The sequence below is a fragment of the Equus caballus genome, chromosome 2 (assembly GCF_041296265.1).
Source record: "Equus caballus isolate H_3958 breed thoroughbred chromosome 2, TB-T2T, whole genome shotgun sequence".
Classification (NCBI taxonomy): Eukaryota; Metazoa; Chordata; class Mammalia; order Perissodactyla; family Equidae; genus Equus; species Equus caballus.
In genome coordinates this window covers 68,750,955-68,769,693 of record NC_091685.1, presented here as the reverse complement: position 1 = coordinate 68,769,693, position 18,739 = coordinate 68,750,955, and the positions used below count along the sequence as shown (strand labels likewise).

Here is an 18,739-nt window from a genome sequence, read left to right as displayed (position 1 = left end):
AAGAAATATTGAGAGCAAACGTAGTGGATATAGAGAAGAAGGGACTATTTCCAGTAATATTTAAAAGACGAAAAGGGCAAGACCTGGTAACTGATTAGACAGAGAGGGTAAAGATGAAAAACTCCCAGATTGACAAGTTGAATGAAATGACTACCAACTTAAGCAAAATATGGGAATAGAAACAGGCTTAGAAGGGAAGAAAATCAATTGAATTTAGGATATGTCATATTTGAGATGTCCATGGGACATGCAATTGGGAAATCCTACACGGAGTTGTACATAACACAGACAATGACTTATCAACATGTTGACATGGGTTGAATTGAATGTATATAAGACTAACCAGAGAAGATGCAAGGACAGGATTCAAGGGAGGACCCAGAGTTGCACCTATGTTGAAGAGATAGCTAAAAGAGAGATATGAGCAAGGAAGAGTTATAGGAGAACAGAGAGCACTATGTTTCAGAAGCCAACGGGGTAGAGTTCTGATTTGAAGGGAGTGATCAAAATCAGAAATAGCTGAATAGACACTTTTCCTTGAGACGTCATCCCCTGCATAGAATTTAAATGAGGCTAAAAACATCTCAGTCCACAATCATATTAAAAAAAAAACTCTCAGAAGAGAGACCACACAATTCTTCATGAATCAGTTTCAAATGCCCAAACCAAAACCCCTTGTCCTTCTATTTAAAGCATTCTCTTTTGTCCTGTCTTCTGGAGAAACAAATGTAGTCATTCACCATTACTCAGACAATCAACTGTCATATGTTTAATTTACATAATTGTTTTCTGATTTTCTCCAGACCACTTAACCCAATTTTTTCAAGTTTTCTCCAGTTTTCCCACCACTTAACTGTTTTTGTTAGCCGTCCCTGGAATTTTGCCAGATTCTCCATTTTTTTTCTTGCCCAGGTAGGGCCTAAAAACTGGAGTATTCTGAGGGCCTGGTTAGGGCCAAGTGTATTGTGTACATACAGGTCAGCATTGTGCTTGCTTTTACATCAACAGGGTCTCCCTGACAGCTCTTTGCTTTGTAAGTCACAGCTTGGCTTCACACAGTCAGGCCTGCTTTAAGTCTTATTCCAAGAATTATATAACCTCCTTGAAATTTTAGAATTGGAAGAAATCATAGGGCTTGTCTATTTTCCTACCTACTTAAGGATTTCTCCTACTGGAGCCCTCAAATGATTGTTCAGCTCAAATTCAAGACAATACCCTTCCCTTACAGAAATGTTGTTGTTTTTCTAAATTTAATAAATTGTAAAATCAATTTAGTGCATCATAAGTAGCATTTTTTGTAAATAATAGAGTGGAATGGACAGGATAGAGTAGACCAGGATAGGAAAAGATTGGATGGAATATCAGGGTCTATCAAATGCAGTAAGGATAAATATCGTTTCATGAAACTTCTGTTTAAGTCTGGGCAGGGGGATTCTATGTGTGTGTGTAAACTGTGTCTCCTACTGTTACAGTCCAAAACTTTCTACACTGCCCTGCAGAATTGCTCTTACCAACCCCAGGAAATTAATTTTCCTATTCTTTGCTTCATCAGGCTTAGCTTTCACTTAAACCAAATTTTTCAAGTTGCTAGTTTAACTCTACTCCGGGTCTTTTTTCAGTTAATCTGCTAACTGTGTAGCATTTGATCCAGTAACATTTTATCTAAATGAAAGCAGTAAAGAGCTTCATTAAAGAGTGACTTCCTCTCGGTCTCTCTCTCTCTCTCTCTCTATCCTCTTTCTTTCCATGCCACGCCTCTGTTATTTTTCCTGCTACCTAACTGGAAACTCCTCATTTGCGTATTTTTTGGCAGCCTGGGCCAAAGGTGCCACTGTCACTGCTACAGAGCTTTATGTCACCTGCCTTTTTCAACACCTCTGTTATGCCTGCCGAGACATAGGTCTTTTCCTGTAAATCGCAAAGCAGGAGCTCTACGTTCCTAAAAGACATTCCTCCTCCTGCTCTCGAATCTCTCTGAATTAAACTCACTGTCCCTTTTCTGCTATTGTTGCTTTGTTAGCTCTTTACTTTTGGTTGGAGAGAAGATATTCGACCCGGTGAGCCACTGCACACCCGAAAATTCTGCTTCGATGCGATCTCACACAACAGCCCAGTCACTCTCTATGACTGTCATGGTATGAAGGGGAACCAGCTGTGGGGACACCGGAAGGTAAGAGTCAGCTCGCTGCGGGCATTCTGAAACTGCTGGGCTTAAGGTTTTCTAACCCAAAGCTTTTTTTAAAAAAACACCCTGTTTTGATTTAAATTGTTCCCTGGACATATGTATATACATTTGGCTCACACATTTAGAGACCATCAGCAAAGATTAGGGGAAATATAAAGTGTGTAGGAAGGGGCCTTGATTTTGGCTTTGTTATGTGTACACCCATCACAGCCAGTTATGCTTGAAAAATTGCTTTGAGCCAGAACACTAACACTGCCATGAGCAGGACTGGTCTTAACTCAGACAACTCCAAAACAGAGGGACCATGTACCCAATAAATAAGTGTACACATGTAGAATTTTTAAGAACCCCAATTTGCACACTCACACACACAGATTAACACATCTATTCATTTATTATATATCGCCAGCTCATGTGCTTGGGAGCTGTCTGGGTTTAGACAATTAATTTACACAAATATTTATACATTCATATAGATGCAATTATTGCAACACTTATGCAGAAAGTGACCTTTTTGTAATTTTGCCAAAATCCTGCTCAAGTAGAGCAAAGAAGAATTTATTTGGAGAATTTAAAAGTTTAAAAAATCATAAAGTTAATATTTAATGATAGAAAAAATAGTTCAAAAACAAAAATAAAATCATACTTTATTGAGTTGATAAAATAAACAGCAATTAAATTTTTATTTGAAAATATTTTCATTAAGTTGTCTTTTGCTAACTTTTTAGGATACCATACAAATTTTTTGTTTCAATATCTTTAGTTTTTTGTGTTTTTTTCTTTTTTTGAGGAAGATCAGCCCTGAGCTAAGTGCTGCCAATCCTCCTCTTTTTGCTGAGGAAGGTTGTCCCTGAGCTAACGTTCATGCCCATCTTTTTGTACGTTACACATGGGATGCCTACCACAGCTTGGCTTGCCAAACGGTGCCATGTCCACACCCAGGATCCGAACTGGCCAACCCCGGGCTGCCGAAGCAGAACGTGCACACTTAACCACTGTGCCACCAGGCCTGCCCCAACATCTTTAGTTTTTAAGGCAGGACTCGACTACCAGCAAGTACTTCATAAGCTCCATTCCGCCCCTCAGGTTCGTAAAACTACTGTGGGGGCCTTCCCAGCCAGATAGAGGATGTCCTCTGCTTGCTTTTCACACACTGGCATAATTCAACCTTACCCCAGACAATAAGGAAAATGTCATACCTACCACTTTAATCATGAGCTTTAGCTATCCTGTGGCTAAGGTAAAGTCAGTATCCCCTAAAATTACAGAAAGCTAAAGGGAAGAATCTTCAGAGAATCAACATGGGGGGACCATTGGTTCTGATTCCTCTTCCATCACTTAAGCTTGCTGGTATTCTCCTCTTAGAGGTGGGCACCTAACATTGTACTCAAAGGCAGACTCATCTGTACGAGAATATTCTGCATACCACCACCCTCACAACATCCGGCAGATTGTGGCTCTGTGTCCAGAAAAAGTACAAAACATCAATTATTATATCCTCCTACAAAACAATTTAAAATCAAAAGAGATAACAAGAAGATGGCATCAGATATAATGGGGGGAAGGGCAGAAATCACTGCAATAGGAAAACCCTACTGTTTTCCTTATGAAATACATCATAAAGAATGAATCTTGTCCAACCTTTTTGCTATTCAATATGATACAGTTTGTACATGGTGCAATAAGGAAGCTTTTTGTTTTGGTTTGGTTTTACGTTATATTCGGACCTTTAAGAAGTTACTTTCCGGGTACATCAATAAAATACCTGATTGTCCATTTGCCTAGAATGCTGGTGGTCCCTGATGAATAGACTCTTTCTCATTATGTGCATTTATAGCATGAGAGACAGAACGCTCAATAAGGTGCATGTAAGCCAAGAAAATACGGGTTTTCATTAGGGAGCTTACAAAAGCTTACAGATAGATAAGACCGAGTAATATACAGGCACACAGAGCTCCTGGGAGAAAAAACAGCTGCAGGGATTTCAAGAGGTAACTCTTACAGCTTTAACACTTTAAACCTTCCCAGGATCCTAGGGGACTTGTGAAGGAAACCACTAGATACAATTGTGCTGTGGCTCTTTTCTCATATCTTTTTGTAGCTGTTGGCCTTGCATGACTTAGCAAAAGGTTACACTCTCTCCGTATTTCTATAACAAACAAGGTATTTATACATAATTAGGAACATGCCAACGTTTCCTCAAACTGGAAAGTTTCTGAAATATCTCTTCTTGGGCGATGACTTAGGCAGACCTAGTCAGATGTGCCTCTTTTAGAAAGTTCCTCTTGTTTATTCCTAGGGCTATTCCCAAGGCATAGAGAAGTCTCTAGCGGTGCTACCTGTCTAGTTAGATACACTACTTGGCCCTGGGGGCTTCCAGACAGTGTAGCAGTCTTTTGAGTCAGCTTTTGTGCTCCTCCGTTTTATTAGCATATTCATGAATCAACAGGATCCCTAAGACTCTAATTGCCTCAAGGATTCAGTAGGCCATCTCCTAAGCTCCTAAGGTAATCATCATCATTACCTCCAACAGTTAAGGAGGCATTGAGCTAGTGCTTTACCCACATTACCTCAAACCTCACCACCACCTAGGTGCTGTTATATATAATTCACAGAGGAAGAAACTGATACTAGCAGATTTGTGGCAGAGCCAACATTCAAACTCAGGGACGTCTGGCTTAAAGTCTCTGCTCTTTCCTCTGCCATGCTCTTAAGAAATCAGATCAATATTCCCTGGAAGATTTCCCCAAAGCCTGTTGGATTCAGCATCACTGATGGCAGCCAATCCCTCCTCCCAGCTACATGGAGATTTCCTGGTGAGGGAAGGGAGCCAGAAACTACCTTTCTCGAGTGGGTGAAGCTTGTTGTCAGGCCCCATTTTCTGACACTTCCACAGCCATCAGCTCTCAGTTGTTGTTGTGTTTTCTGGGGTTTTTTGGGGAGATTTCTCTCTTTTTTTTCAGCTTTGTTGATATATAATTGACATATAATATTGTAAACATTTTAGGTGTACAATGTAATGATTTGAGATAGATAGATAGATAGATAGATAGTGAAATGATTGCCACAATAGGTTTAGTTAACACACTCATCACCTCACATAGTCACAATTATTTTGTGGGATGAGAACTTTTAAGATCTACTCTCTTCAGCAACTTTCAAGTGTACAATACACTATTGTTAACTATTGTCCCCATGTCGTACATTACACCCCTAGAACTTATTCATCGTGTAACTGGAAGTTTGTACCTTTTGGTCACCTTCACCCATTTTTCCTACCCCCAGCCCCCAGCTTTCAGTTATTTTTACATATGGCTCTTTGCCACCACAGGAAAAGAAGGGAATCCCTATTCTGTGGTCTTGTAATAGGTTCAGTTGCACAACTGGATCCCGCAATAGCTGGTACCCAGAACAAGGAATCCCAGTCTTGGTTTTCTTTTACCACCAGGGGGCCCCCTGTTGCAAGAACAATAAGTTGTTGAAGTGACCTCAGTAAAAATATTTCAATCATCACCCAACATCTGAAATGAGAGACTATCTTCCCTCTTCAACTCCTACATCGAATCAGTCACTAAGACTTGTCCACCCCCTCCGTCTGCCGAAATCTCGAAAATCCATCCTCTCTATTCCCTGATTGTAGCCCTTCCCATCTTATCCCTGAATTACTGCAATAGCTTCCTAAAGGGTGGCCCTGCCTCCTGTCCTTTCCCCCTCTAACCCATCTTCCATCCTGAAGTTAGGGGGAATTTCCACAAAATCTGTTCATTGCATTCCCCTGTTTTATAACTTTATTTGATTTCCCATTGAGTAGAAGATAAAGTGCCCCGCTCTCCCAGTTCTTATCCTGACCCTTCGCAGTCTGGTCAACATAACAGTTGCCTGTCAAGCCTAACACATCCTAATTCATCCTGAAACTATTATGTGACCTTGAAAAAGTTATTTCACATCTACGATTTTCAACTTTTTCATCAATATAACAGAGATAATATATCCTAATTTGGGTTTCCCCAGGTGTATACCCTGAAATGAGAATTTGAGTGCAAGTGGTTTATTTGGGAGATGGCCCAAAAAATTTCGGTAGGAAGTGGAGAAGTGAAATGCAGAAGGGATGGGAGCCAATAAAGGGGGCACTATCAAGGTAGTACACTGTGGGCAACTAGAGCTCAATCCTGCTGAAGATCTCCGGAAATGGTAGAGAACACACATCAGAGAACAACGGAGTTGGCATGGTTATATACCACTCCAGTCAGTCTTAGGTCAGGATGACTCCTGAGGGGAGGGGAGCTGTTCTCTGACACCTGTGGGCTGCTGCTCTTACAGACAGAACTGTTCTTGAGACCAGAGAAAGCCCTTAGGGAGGGAGACACAGTACCCAACCACTGGAAGTTGGGCCAGCATGCACTAAAATGGTGAGGCCTGAAGAGCTACATGCAGGATATAGATACTGCATGAGAATCCAGTTGCCCCACATCCTCGTCAACACTTAGCATTGTCAGTTTGTTTTTCTTTTCCTTTTATCATTCTGTGGTTGTAGAGTGATGTCACACACTTGTTAGCTGTTTTGGATATCTTCTTGTGAAGGACCCATTAAATCTTTTGACCATTTTTTAACACCAGCTGTCTGGCTTTTCCTTACAGATGTTTGGGAGTTTTTTTAATATGTCTAGATACAAGTGCTTTCTTGGACATATGTATTATAAATATCTTATTTCAGTTGATGTCTTGCGTTTTCTCTCTTGTGGAGTATCTTGATGAAGAGCTATTCTTTGTGATTAGTGCTTTTTGTGTCCTACTTAGGAAATCTTTGCCCACACCAAAGTCATAAAGATAGTCTTTTAAGTCATTTTTGGAAGTTTTATTGTTTAATCTCCTACAATTTGGTATATAATTCCCTGAAACATTTTTACATGTACAATGTAAGATGGAGGTTGATTCTTTTTTTCATATTTTTATCCAATTGATCAATCACCATTTATTTTAAAGACCATTTTTTCCCACTGCATGGAAGTGGCACCTTCGTCATAAGTCAAATCTTCAAGTTTTTACCATCTGACCAAATAGTCTTAGCCATACAGAAATGAACTAATTTAATCTAAGAGGCATATCCAAAAACCCACAACAACCATCACCCTTCGTGGTGAAATGTTAAAGCTTTCCTCCAGAGACTGGGAACCAAATACAATCTCTGCTCTCATCATTTCTATTCAACATTGTACAGGAAAGCCTACCCAGAGCAATCTGACAAGATAAGGAAATTAAAAGATAGGTAGAAGAATTGGGAAGGAAGAAATAAAACAGTATATTCACAGATAACATAGGTGGGTATATAGAAAATCCGAAAGATTATACATCTACACTATTAAAATTAATAGGTAAATTTAGCATAGTCCTGGATACAAGGTAAATATCAGAAAATCAATTGTCTGTATCCTAGCAACAAAAAATAGAAAATTAAATTCAAAAACGATTCCATTTGATCATCAGAGAATACATCGAATAACTATGAGTAAATCTCACAACAGGCATACAAGACCTTTACACAGAAAACTGCAAAACATCACTAAGAGGAATTTTAAATAAATATAGAGGGCTCTGTCATTTTCAAGGATAATGAGACTCAATATCGTGAAGATGTCAGTTCTCAAACGAATGTATACATTTAAGGCGAAAACCAATCAAATCCCAGGAGGTTTATTTGTGGAAATTGATAAGCTGATTCTGAAACTTATATGGAAATCAAAGGGTCAAGAACAGCCAAGAAAATGTTGAAGAAGAAAAAGAACAAGTATCCAACATTATAAAGGTGCCAGGTACCAAAACATTATAGAAGTACATTTATTAAGGCAGTGGGCTATTGGCATAAGGATTGACTGACTGGAGTTCTCTGGAAGGTGAGGACATTGGTATTTTTTGAAGACCCCTAAAAGGTTCTAATGGGCAGCCAGATGAAGAATCACTTTTCTAGCTCCAGTTTTTACCTACTTTCTTTACACTCCTCCTCCCGCCTCCTCCTTTGGTTGGAATTTGCCCTTCTACTTGCATTCCTATGCTATTTTGTCCCCTCTTTGTACTTGTAACATTGTATTATGCATAGTTAGTCTCCCCTCAGAGATGTTAACTGCCTGAGGGCAGGAACTTTTCCTTTTATTTCTATATGGCCCCACCTAATCTCTAACATGTAAAGTTCCTAAATAAGCATTCTTTAAATGGCTTAAAGAACCACTGGGTTCAATTATTGACATGATCCTCTCCTTCTTGAACCCCAAGCTGTGCTGGATAAAACTTAACACATCTCTTTGTCTCAGAACCACACACACAGCCTCCCCAAAGACCAAAAGTGAAAGGTTTAAATTACTTTTCCTAGTTGCTCTCTGGGGTGTTCTTATAGTCTAATTTCCATAAGAAAGGGCTTAAAAATAACATTGAACAGAAAATATAGATAAGAAGGTACCTGTCAGGCTAAATTGATAACAGGGCAACAGTCATATTAGTTTAAAAAGTGAGCGAGTGGAATTCTTGACATGTGCCTCCATTTGACTATTGCAACTTGTGATATATACCAGGATTTTGGCCTCTTAGCTCATAAAATCCTGCTGGTCCACAAAGATGCCTGAGGGAAGGCCACAGGTTGTTACCGTTAAATCGTTCTGATTAGGTATTGATCCAAGACCAAAACGAGGAAAGCATATGCAAAGTTTAATTAAAAGGAATGTGACTTAACTTTGTTCGGTTATATGAAGCATCACCACAAAATCCTGGACTGTGGTCGTGCTTAGGCAGTCACACTATGCCGGGTCATCCCACCCATCTCTGGACCTCCTCAAGTATTAGAAAGCTCTGCCCTGGTCTTTGGTACCACACAAATTAAATTCATTCATTTTGCTCAAGACATTTCCCAAATACTTGAACAAGGCTTATCTCATCTTTACTCTTTACTTCTGATTAAATGGGCCAATTTTCTGCCACTGCTCTTCCCGTGACTTAATTTGGATCTACGTCAACCTCCTGAACACTCACTCCTAGTCTACTCCAGAGAGTCCTAACGAGTGGCATGATGCCCACAACAGGACACAATAGTCTAGGTGTGTTTTAACCAAAGAAAGTATAATGAGTTTCTAGCACCCTTCGTTATGAGCTTATAGCACCCTTTTGTTATGAGCAATTACTTCTGTTAATTTAGCTTGAGTTGATTGATTTTCTGCCTTACCCACACATACTCGGCTTCTTAATTATTTTCAGTATGAAAAAACCCACAGTCTTTTTCTCTCCTTTTGCTATACAGATGCATCTCTGCAATCTTAACCCTGTATAGTTCATTTTTTATATTTGTGTAGCTATCCATTTGTTTCTATTAAATTCTATCTCATCAGATTTACCCCAACCTGGATTTTGACTCTTTGATCCAACTTATTAACATTTATTTATCTATCATATAATAGATGTGACATTGATCCATTAATGAGCATCATTTGGATAAAGTTACTCGTCCAGATACAAATTCACCTAATAGTAACATCTTCTAGCCCATGTTTCTCCAGCTTTCCCGTAAGAAAACAAAGATGGACTTTTCAAATATCTTGCTGAAAACCAAATGCACAATGTCGACATCATATCCCTATTTGTAATAGGAGACTTAAGTCACTGTAGCCTAAGCTTTGATTCAAAGGGACGATTCAACCTCCTCGTCAAAGAAGAGGGGCAAGAACTCCCAGGAGGGGAATGCGTTCACCCCAGCAACGAAGCTACCTTCTCAGTAAATGGTGTTATCATCTTCCCATTTTGCTTTGATCTGTGTGTCCAAACCGGCTGAAGTCACTTAATTTTCATGACCTTTTAACTTTTGCCATTTCTAGGTAACTTAGCAATATTCTTACTGATTATCATTTTACCTAACACACCTAACTGCCATTCACCAGTCACTCAGAAGTAGAGAGACTCTGTCACAGAATATTTCAGGCTCTAACATACGGATAAAGGCTTCCTGAATTGAATGCCTGCCAAGATCTAGATTGACAAACAGAAAAGAATCTTGGTAATAGGAACTAGAAAAAAATTTACATTAGTCTTTGCTAATGAGAACAGTTCCTCCTTACTGAGCAAGTGTGGGGTTGGAGCCAGACTGTTCGTTGGCTCAGCCAAGAAGAGGGATGAAATGTAACTCAGAGGTCAAGAACAGAGGCTCTGGGTCCTGAGGGACCTGTGATTCGAGTTCTGGCTCCACTGTGGATCCCAGCTCTGGGATCTCGGGGAACTTTCTTGCTATGTTTTCCTTGTTGTGTTTTCCTTACTCTGCTTCTCTTTCCTGATTTATAAAATGAGGATAATAATAGTATCTACCCTGGAAGATTATCGTAATGATTAGATAAGATCTAAATGTATCTAAGACATGGCACTTAATAACAGTTCAATTAATGTTAGCTATTACTATTCCATGTGCTCAACAAACTGTTTTCTGCTTTGATTTTAGCTCTCTAAGTAAGTTTGCATGAAGGAAAAGATGGGCTCATTAGCTGTATTTCTATACTGCACATGTCTGTACTATTGTAGATACTTAGCTATAGCTAAACGTTAGAATGTAAATTCCCTGAGAGCAGGAATTTTCCTCTGTCTGCTTTCATGCAGTACCTGAAACACTGCTTGACACAAAGTAAGTGCTTAATTAGTATTTGCTAAATGAATAAATAAACGAACCTAGCTTCCCGTTTGTCTGCATTCACTATCTCATCACATTGTTTACATGGTTTAGGTAGATAAAACGAGAAAATCGAGCAGAACACTTAGCGCTGCCAGACACATAGATACATACTCGATAAACAGTAGCCATTATTACATCCACCTGACTCCGAGCAGGTTTGCTGAGGGGAGATAAAAAGCTACGGACAGATGGAAACAAGATATGGAACAGATGGGTTTTCTCTACCCTTGGAGATTTCAGTCTAGTGGGGAAGCAGACAAAAATAATTAAATAAATTGTGTAAGGATAAAATGAGAACACAAAACTCTGGGCTTTACCCAGGTCAGAAAACTCTTCTCCGAAAAACTAACTTTTAAATGGAGACTTAAAAAATGAGTAGGAATTAGATAAGTGTAGAGAGTGATAGCGAAAAAGATCCCAAATGTGCAAAGTCCCTGAGGTAGGTAAGATTTTAGTTTTCTTGGAAAAACAAAGAGAAGCCAGTTGAAAAGTATGTGTGAGAGAAAATGATGAACTGTAAGGCCATACATCTGGCCAGGGCAGGACTACACAAGACATTGTAGGCCATGCGAAGAATTTAGCTAAGAGACTACGAAGTTTTTGAATGGTTTGAAAAGCAGGGATCTAACAAATGCAAATGGATTTTTTAATGATTCTGGCTGCTCTGAGGAGAACTGAAGATACACTCACGTACGTCACTTGCCTACAGCCCAGAGAAGCCAAGGAGAGGAGCAGGGGGAAGGGTTGAAGGTCTCTGTAGCGGGCACCATCTCAGCACACACACCAAGGGGCTCTGTCAAGGCAGTAAGAAGCATTACTTCTGATTGGCCGAATTAGCCACCGATGCAAGAAGACCAATTTTCTTCCCCTGTGAGGAATTGTACCTGTCAAAGAAAAAAATGGATAAGAATAGACAATAACACTACTTTGTCCCTGTTATGCCTATCAAGGTGCTATTTGCATTCTCCTAGATGCCAACAGGAAAAATAGGCAGAAAAAACCTACCTAATTTGTCTTTCTTGCAGAACTCAAAGGACATTCATACATCAACCTTGTTCTTCTCCACAACACTAAGAGATGGGAAGGCAGGTAGTTTTATCCCTTATCTCACCCTGCTCTCCTCCTCTCTCCTCCATTCATTTTGCAGGTGGAAAACCTAAATCACCAACAAATTAAGTGACCATCAAAGGTTACTGTCAGCAAAAACACTAGGATAAAAAACTAGTCTCATCATTCCAAGTCTTCATTCTTTCATATCCATGTTAGACACAAAAGGCGTTGGATGCGAAGGAGTTGTCTCTCACAAAAGCCTTCTCTTTCAATGTATGTTACACAGAAAGGAATAGTCACTAGGAGGGAGTAATTCAGTTCTCCCGACATCGCAGAGGGGAGCTGTCTGTCCTGAGGTCCACTCTGTATCTGACTGCTTACTGAGCGTCTAAACCGGGCTGTCCCATAAATGCCTCCAATTCATTATACCTAAAACAGACATCATCACCCCACTCCCAATCCTCTTGCTCTTTCTACATTTCTAGCCTCAACACTGCTTTTCCTCCTGTTGTCCACTTCTTCCCTCTACCTTTACCCCCGCATCCCATTAATCAGAACACCCTATACATTTACTTTTCAAATCTCTCAGACCTTTTCTCAGGCCACTCCCAACTCGTCTTCATAGCTTTTGCTTTTGCCTCAGGCTAAATCTAGATGATTGCAGCAGCCTCTGACAATTCTCTTGGCTATAGTCCAACGCCTCCCTACCCCTACTCCATCCTCCTCTCTGCCACTAGAACGATCCACCCAAAATACAGATCCTGTGGCTCCACTGTTTAAAATCCTCAATGATCACCCCCCAACATTTGCATGAATATTCAAGACTTAGCATTGTACCCCAGTCTCTTCATGATATTTCTCGGATATCATCATCTGGAATTCTCTACCTTGCTCCGTATACTCTAGCCATACTAAATGACTTGCTGAACCCCCAACACATGATCTAGCCTTCCATTACCTCTGACATCACTCCCTACCACTCTGCCTTACTCTGGCTTCTTTGCTGCTCCTCTAACCCACTGTGGTGCATTCCTGCTTAGGACCTTTGCACTGGCCATTCTTTCTGTCTGGAACCTTCTTCCCCCAGATACTTCCATGGCTAATTCCCGGACCCTTTTCAAACCATCCAAACGTCACCTTCTCAATGAGGTTCAGCCTTGCTGCTCTACTTAAATCTGCATGCTGGCTATATATTTATACATACCTTCCACACTCAGCTGACCTGAATAATGCTGTATTTCAGGCAAAGGGCCTAAACCCATGGATCATATACAAACTCTGACCATGGTTACACAGAAGAGCTCATTTCAGAGGCATGGATTACCGTTGCGTCATAAATCCTTTTGCTTAAAACGGAAGGTATGGGAGCATCCGTTTGGATAACTGGTTGAGGCAGGCAGGCGTTAATTTTTGCAAAAATCATTTTACCAGGATTTCAGAAAATGCAAGTTGGTCTTGAATAACTGGCCTCAGCCCAGATGGCTAGTATGTTCTGCCATTTAGAATTAGGGGTGCTCCCTGACTAAAACTAAATTACGAGAAGAGGGAGGTGGAATCACTATTACTTAGTTACTTAGTTACGTAGGACACTGTACCAGCGAGTCTACACATACTAACTCATTTTATGCTTACAAGAAATTTGTGAGGCAGGTATTGTCTCTATTTACAGATGAGGAAGTTGAGGTTCAGAGGATTAAGCAACTGTCCAAGGTCACACAACAAGTAAATGGCATGACTGGAATGTGATCCAAACTCCCTGCGGAACAGAATCCCAGCCCTGTAGCTAGCACTGGGCTGCCTCCCCTCCTGCAGTGTGGGAGTTTTATTCTCAGAATCATCTTCCTATACATTATGAACTCGCAAAACTATTTTATTGTCTTTGCTATTGTGGTGTTTGGTTCTTTTATTACCTTGGACACAGAGTGGAATATTTTCTACAACTTACTCATTCTTTCAAAGTTCAGACCCTGCAGAAGTTTGGAATCTAATAAAATTGAGTGCTGTGCTGCAAATGCCACAAAGTGTCACACAGGTGCCAGTCAAATCGCAGGCCAGCTCTGAAGAGGTGTGCCTTTCCACGCACTAGCTGAGAAGTCCCATCCACGCCCTTCACAGCATGGACTGCTTGGCTGGCCCCAGGCAGTTAGCCTGACCTGATTTGATTACAAAGGGTGGTTCTGTAATCCTGGATCTGTACTCTCATTTCCTGCTCAAGGATTTCTAACTTTCTTAGGCAAAAACAAAACACAAAAAACAAGGGAGGAAGCAATCAGGGAAGGTGGGAAGGCTACAGGAGACATGGTTTGCTGCATTACATTTTGAACAGCCAGAGCATATGCCATGCCTTCCCTGAGGAGTGCACAAAGGACAGTCCAGTTAAAAGCACTCTTTAAGGTGGATTTTTATGGAACGGCAGACTTGCCAAATCACTCAGAAGTCTACTCCAAAGGAAAAGCTATATTCAGTTCTCTTACAGACATCTCTTATCATGACCGGGGAGATGAAGGGTAGAGGGGTACCGGGTTGTCATAGAACAAGGGACCATGTTTCAGGAATGGTTACTCTATCCACTGACTTAATTCCAGCCGGGAAAAGCATCAAGAAAGACGTTTAGTAATCCAAAAGCTTAGCTGAGCAGAAACATAAAGATGGCAATGTAGGTAGCCCCCAAGGTCAAAAGTGGAAAATGAATGCTCTGGGGAGACTGAAGATGTTGCAGAAGCTTCACCTCTTGAACCTGCTGATACTCCAAAGACAAGGGTGGGCAGAGCTCAGTCTAACCAGGGAACCATCAGTCTGTTGGTCTACTGAATATTGTTGACAGTCTCTAATTTGATGCCCTGTCATTTGTCTCTGGCACCAGTGAACTTTGGAATAAAATGTTCATTCCATTTTATGGCTGGGAAAGGCCTTAGACATTGATCTTAACCACTCCCTCATTTTCCTGATGAAGCTTCTCAGACACAGATAGATTTGGGGAGTTCAACTTTTTGACTTTTATGAGAACGTGAAGTGCAATGACAGAAACCACATCCCAGATTTGTTAGGGTAGTGCTGAATTTGCATATTCTGCCTGGTTGTCCTCATGAGTATACCTGGATCTGTCAGAGCGTGTGTTCCAATTTGAGATTTGGAAAAATGTGATCACCTTATGGCTCAGAAAATTAGGTTCGGAAAAATCAAATGTTCAGAAGATCTGGTTTGGCTTTTGCATTCGTGCTGAGGTACACAAGCTGGTGAAGGGAAGAGAATAGAAACTTGTTCTACTCCTTTTCTTTTCTCATTTTTTAGTTTTCATGGAAATATGTGCTTTGTGGGGGGAAACTGTGAGCATCTGGAGGTCTCCACTAGAGCTACTGAAAAAGGTAACAACAGGAAGAAATACAGAGAGTTAAGGGGAAAAAGAATTGAATTAGAATTTAGCAGGTCACATCGAATTCTCATGAATAGAACAGATTAAGAATGCTCTTTGAAAAACCGATCTAAATATATTAGGCCCATGTAGCTAAACTGGTAGAGTTGGGGGTAGGAGATGGAGCCCGAGAAATGCTGGGAAGGAAGGGAGCAAGGGAGTGAAGGAGAGTGCAGCCCAAGGAGCCACGCAGCTGCGAGAAGAGATCTTGAGAGCAAAGACTGGCCCCAAGAGAGAAAGATTTCTGGGGTAAGCTGCAGAACACACTCTCCTCCCTGCTAGAAGCTGCTACCTTCACCCAGAGGAGGAGAAAGTTCCTCCCAGCTTCCCCTGGGGTGCGGAGGAGTTAGGGAAGCAGGGGCTGAAGAAGATGGGAAGAAGCCCTCAGGAGCCACAATAAACTGGGAAACATTAAGAGAAGAGCAAGACTTTGTATTCAGAGTAGCTCTTTGTTTACAGTGAAAATAGAAACACAAAAACTAAATTGCAGGCAGCTGTTCTCTTTTCTTCCTTCATCCAGTGCCCAACTAGGCAAACATCCGGGTCCCAAAAGGACATTAAATATTGGTTTGATGGAGTCTTAACTAGAAGCAACCCAGAAATGTTTACACAGGGTGCCTGAGAAACTCTTTTAATTCTAAAAGCACTGTAAGTCTAATATTCCTCAGTTAAAGAAAATAATCAGAACCTCTAAACATTTCCTAAGCAAAATAAGAAAACATTACTTGGGGTCGGTCATTGGCCCAGTGGTTAAAATTCAGCACACTCCACCATGGTGACAAGGATTTGTGGGTTCAGACCAACTATGGACCTGCTCCACCTGCTAGCCATGCTGTGGAGGCATCCATAGACAAAGTAGAGGAAGATTGGCACAGATGTTAGCTCAGGGTAAATCTTCCTCAGCAAAAAAAAAAAGAAAGAAAAGAAAAGAAAAGAAAAAAGAAAACATTACTTGATCCTAAAATTTAGGCAGTGATTTGGGGACGTTTTTACATGTTATTGACACTTTTTTTTTTTTAGCATAGACACTGTAGGAGACGATAGTTTTTATTACTAGTGAAGGAAAGATCTTTTTCTCTTAGCATTAACTTCCTTTTCCCTACTTGTATGATAAGAAGTTTGTGTTGAGAGCCCATTCAGATAGTGGCTTGCCCCCCACTTAAACTTGTGCTCTGGCAGGACCTTTCATTCACAGAGCTGTTGTCTTTCTCATATGCTTAACAACTTTTTTTGAAAGGGACCACTGCCTCCAGCATTTTACAGAAAACAATAAGAATTGCACCACAGGAAGAGCTGTAATTGTGATAAAGGGGTTAAGAAACGACAGAAGCTCAAGGGCAAACAAATTTGCATTTGTACAGTGAGATGTTGCCTGTGCAGCACTTATTCCCATCCCCATACTCATTTTCCAGTAGGGCAAGTGAGCGCCTCGCTCCTTTGGTTCCTGTTTCTTTTGTAGTTCCCTCTCCCATTGGAGGCTCATTGAAGGGTAGGGAAAATTATGATTCTTCTGGCCCTTTGTGTGAATGTGTGTGTTGCTGTTGTTGTATACTATGGACTAAAATACCATTTTTGTATACATGCCTCTCCCCAGTAGCTAGATTATTAGCTACTTGACAAGCAGCCTTAGGACTTATTATCTTCAAAACCCAACCATGAGCAAAATGCTTACCAGAGAGTGGGGGAATGAATGGACCGCTTTTTAAAAAAAATCTGTGAATGAATAAATTCTTTGTTTCTGGTTGAACCTGCTTGGAGGCCCTACACAGTGCCAATGGATTCTAGGAAACCACGTTCCACGTGGCAACCCAACCTGCTATTGTTTGATTTGGAAGACAGTCTATTTTGCACACTATGGGTATATATTGAAATATAAACAGGGATATTTTACTTCCTCTGAAGATTTTGGGCTCTAACCATTCACTACATATTATGTCAGTTTTTCTTTTCTTTCTGATCCCTCCAGGACAGAACATTATTCCATCCTGTGAGCAACAGCTGCATGGATTGCAACCCCGCAGAGAAGAAGATTTTCATGGCCAGATGTGACCCTCTCTCGGAGACTCAGCAGTGGATGTTTGAACATATTAATATGACTGTTTTAGAAAAATTTAACCACCATGCCAGCTCCTAGAAAGAAAGAAGGAAGAAAGAAAGGGTGATTACCTACAAATTAGAAACACTAAATTTTAGCCAGCATCTGAGTCAAAGGAGTCAGGAATAACATTTCCTAGATCCAGGAAGCCTGGTTTAAAGATTTGTAAATGCAATGTCAAAGTAGGTTGTCCTGAAGAACTTCCTGCATCTGAAGAACTTGGCTGAGAATTTCACCAGCTGCTTCTGAGAACTTGAGACTAGCAGTTCCCTTGCTGGCCAAGGGCAAAGATTATTTAGGAACTTTTCAAAACAACTGCTGAGTTAATAAATCCTAGCATTTCTCAGGTCAAATCCTGCAGTAGTGAGTAGCTATGAATGGATCCTATTAACTGGGTGGGAGGGGGGTGGAAATAGTGTGCATGACTGCTCTGACAGCCTGAGGATGCCGCAGGGTTAGAACTAGCCACGCTTGCTTGCGGGGTGAGCTGCCCTCTTTGGTGCCATTCTCGACTAAGAATGGGTTAAGCAGGTTTAACCCTTAAAAGTGCTGCAGATGATTTTAGAGTGCTCATACTGTTCTGTTTTCTTGTTTTATTTCTAAATGAGGGTGCACTCTCGAATATAAGACTTAAATTACATAATGAAATGGACTTCCAGTGTTCCCATTCTTTCATTTACATTCACCGTGTTCCTTTTCAAGCAGAGGTAACTTATTGTTCATAAAAGTTCATGCTCCATAAATCAGCTGAAGTTTGAATTCAGTGCCCGTATGAATCCAGTTCAAAAAAAAAAAACACAGAAAACTATGCTACTGAGTTACTCCAAAGAGAAAGATGTCACAGAAGCAGCAAAACCATGTAAGGTTTAGAAGAGAGATTTCCCTAGGAAATCTATTTTTACTTTTCTATTATTTTTAGAATTTTAAAAGTCTGATGTTTGTCCTGTCGTAATTTTTATTGAGGAAGGAAATGGAGTGAGGTTGATGTAATTTGTTTAGGAGATTCTTAAATCCAAATAAAATCTACACTCCAAGTGACGTGCAAACATGGCTTGGTTCACTTCAATTCTGTTTGATCGGTTCTGGGGACACAGAAGTGGTTGTATTTGTTTTGTTTTGGAGGTTTTTTTGGTTTTATATTGTTGATAAACGATGTTTTAGTTTTACTTGGAAGCACATAGAAGGAACCTCCATTAATAAAGTGCTTCTGACACCGTTTTCTGTAAATGGCACAATATTTCAGGGGTGAAGAAAGGAATGATTAAAAAACTAAATGGAACATTTGATCCTTAAAAGAATTTT

General features: G+C 40.4%; 1 protein-coding gene across 1 annotated transcript in view; it reads left to right on the top strand.

Moving 5' to 3' along the window:
* Positions 1 to 18,485, top strand: part of GALNTL6 (polypeptide N-acetylgalactosaminyltransferase like 6) — a 1,097,978-nt gene extending 1,079,493 nt beyond the window's left edge. The window contains exons 12-13 of the mRNA XM_070257090.1: positions 2,021 to 2,170; positions 17,309 to 18,485. Of these exons, the coding sequence (XP_070113191.1) occupies positions 2,021 to 2,170; positions 17,309 to 17,476 (318 nt within the window). The 3' untranslated portion in view covers positions 17,477 to 18,485. The remainder of the gene's footprint in view (positions 1 to 2,020; positions 2,171 to 17,308) is intronic.
* The last annotated feature ends 254 nt before the right edge of the window (positions 18,486 to 18,739 follow it).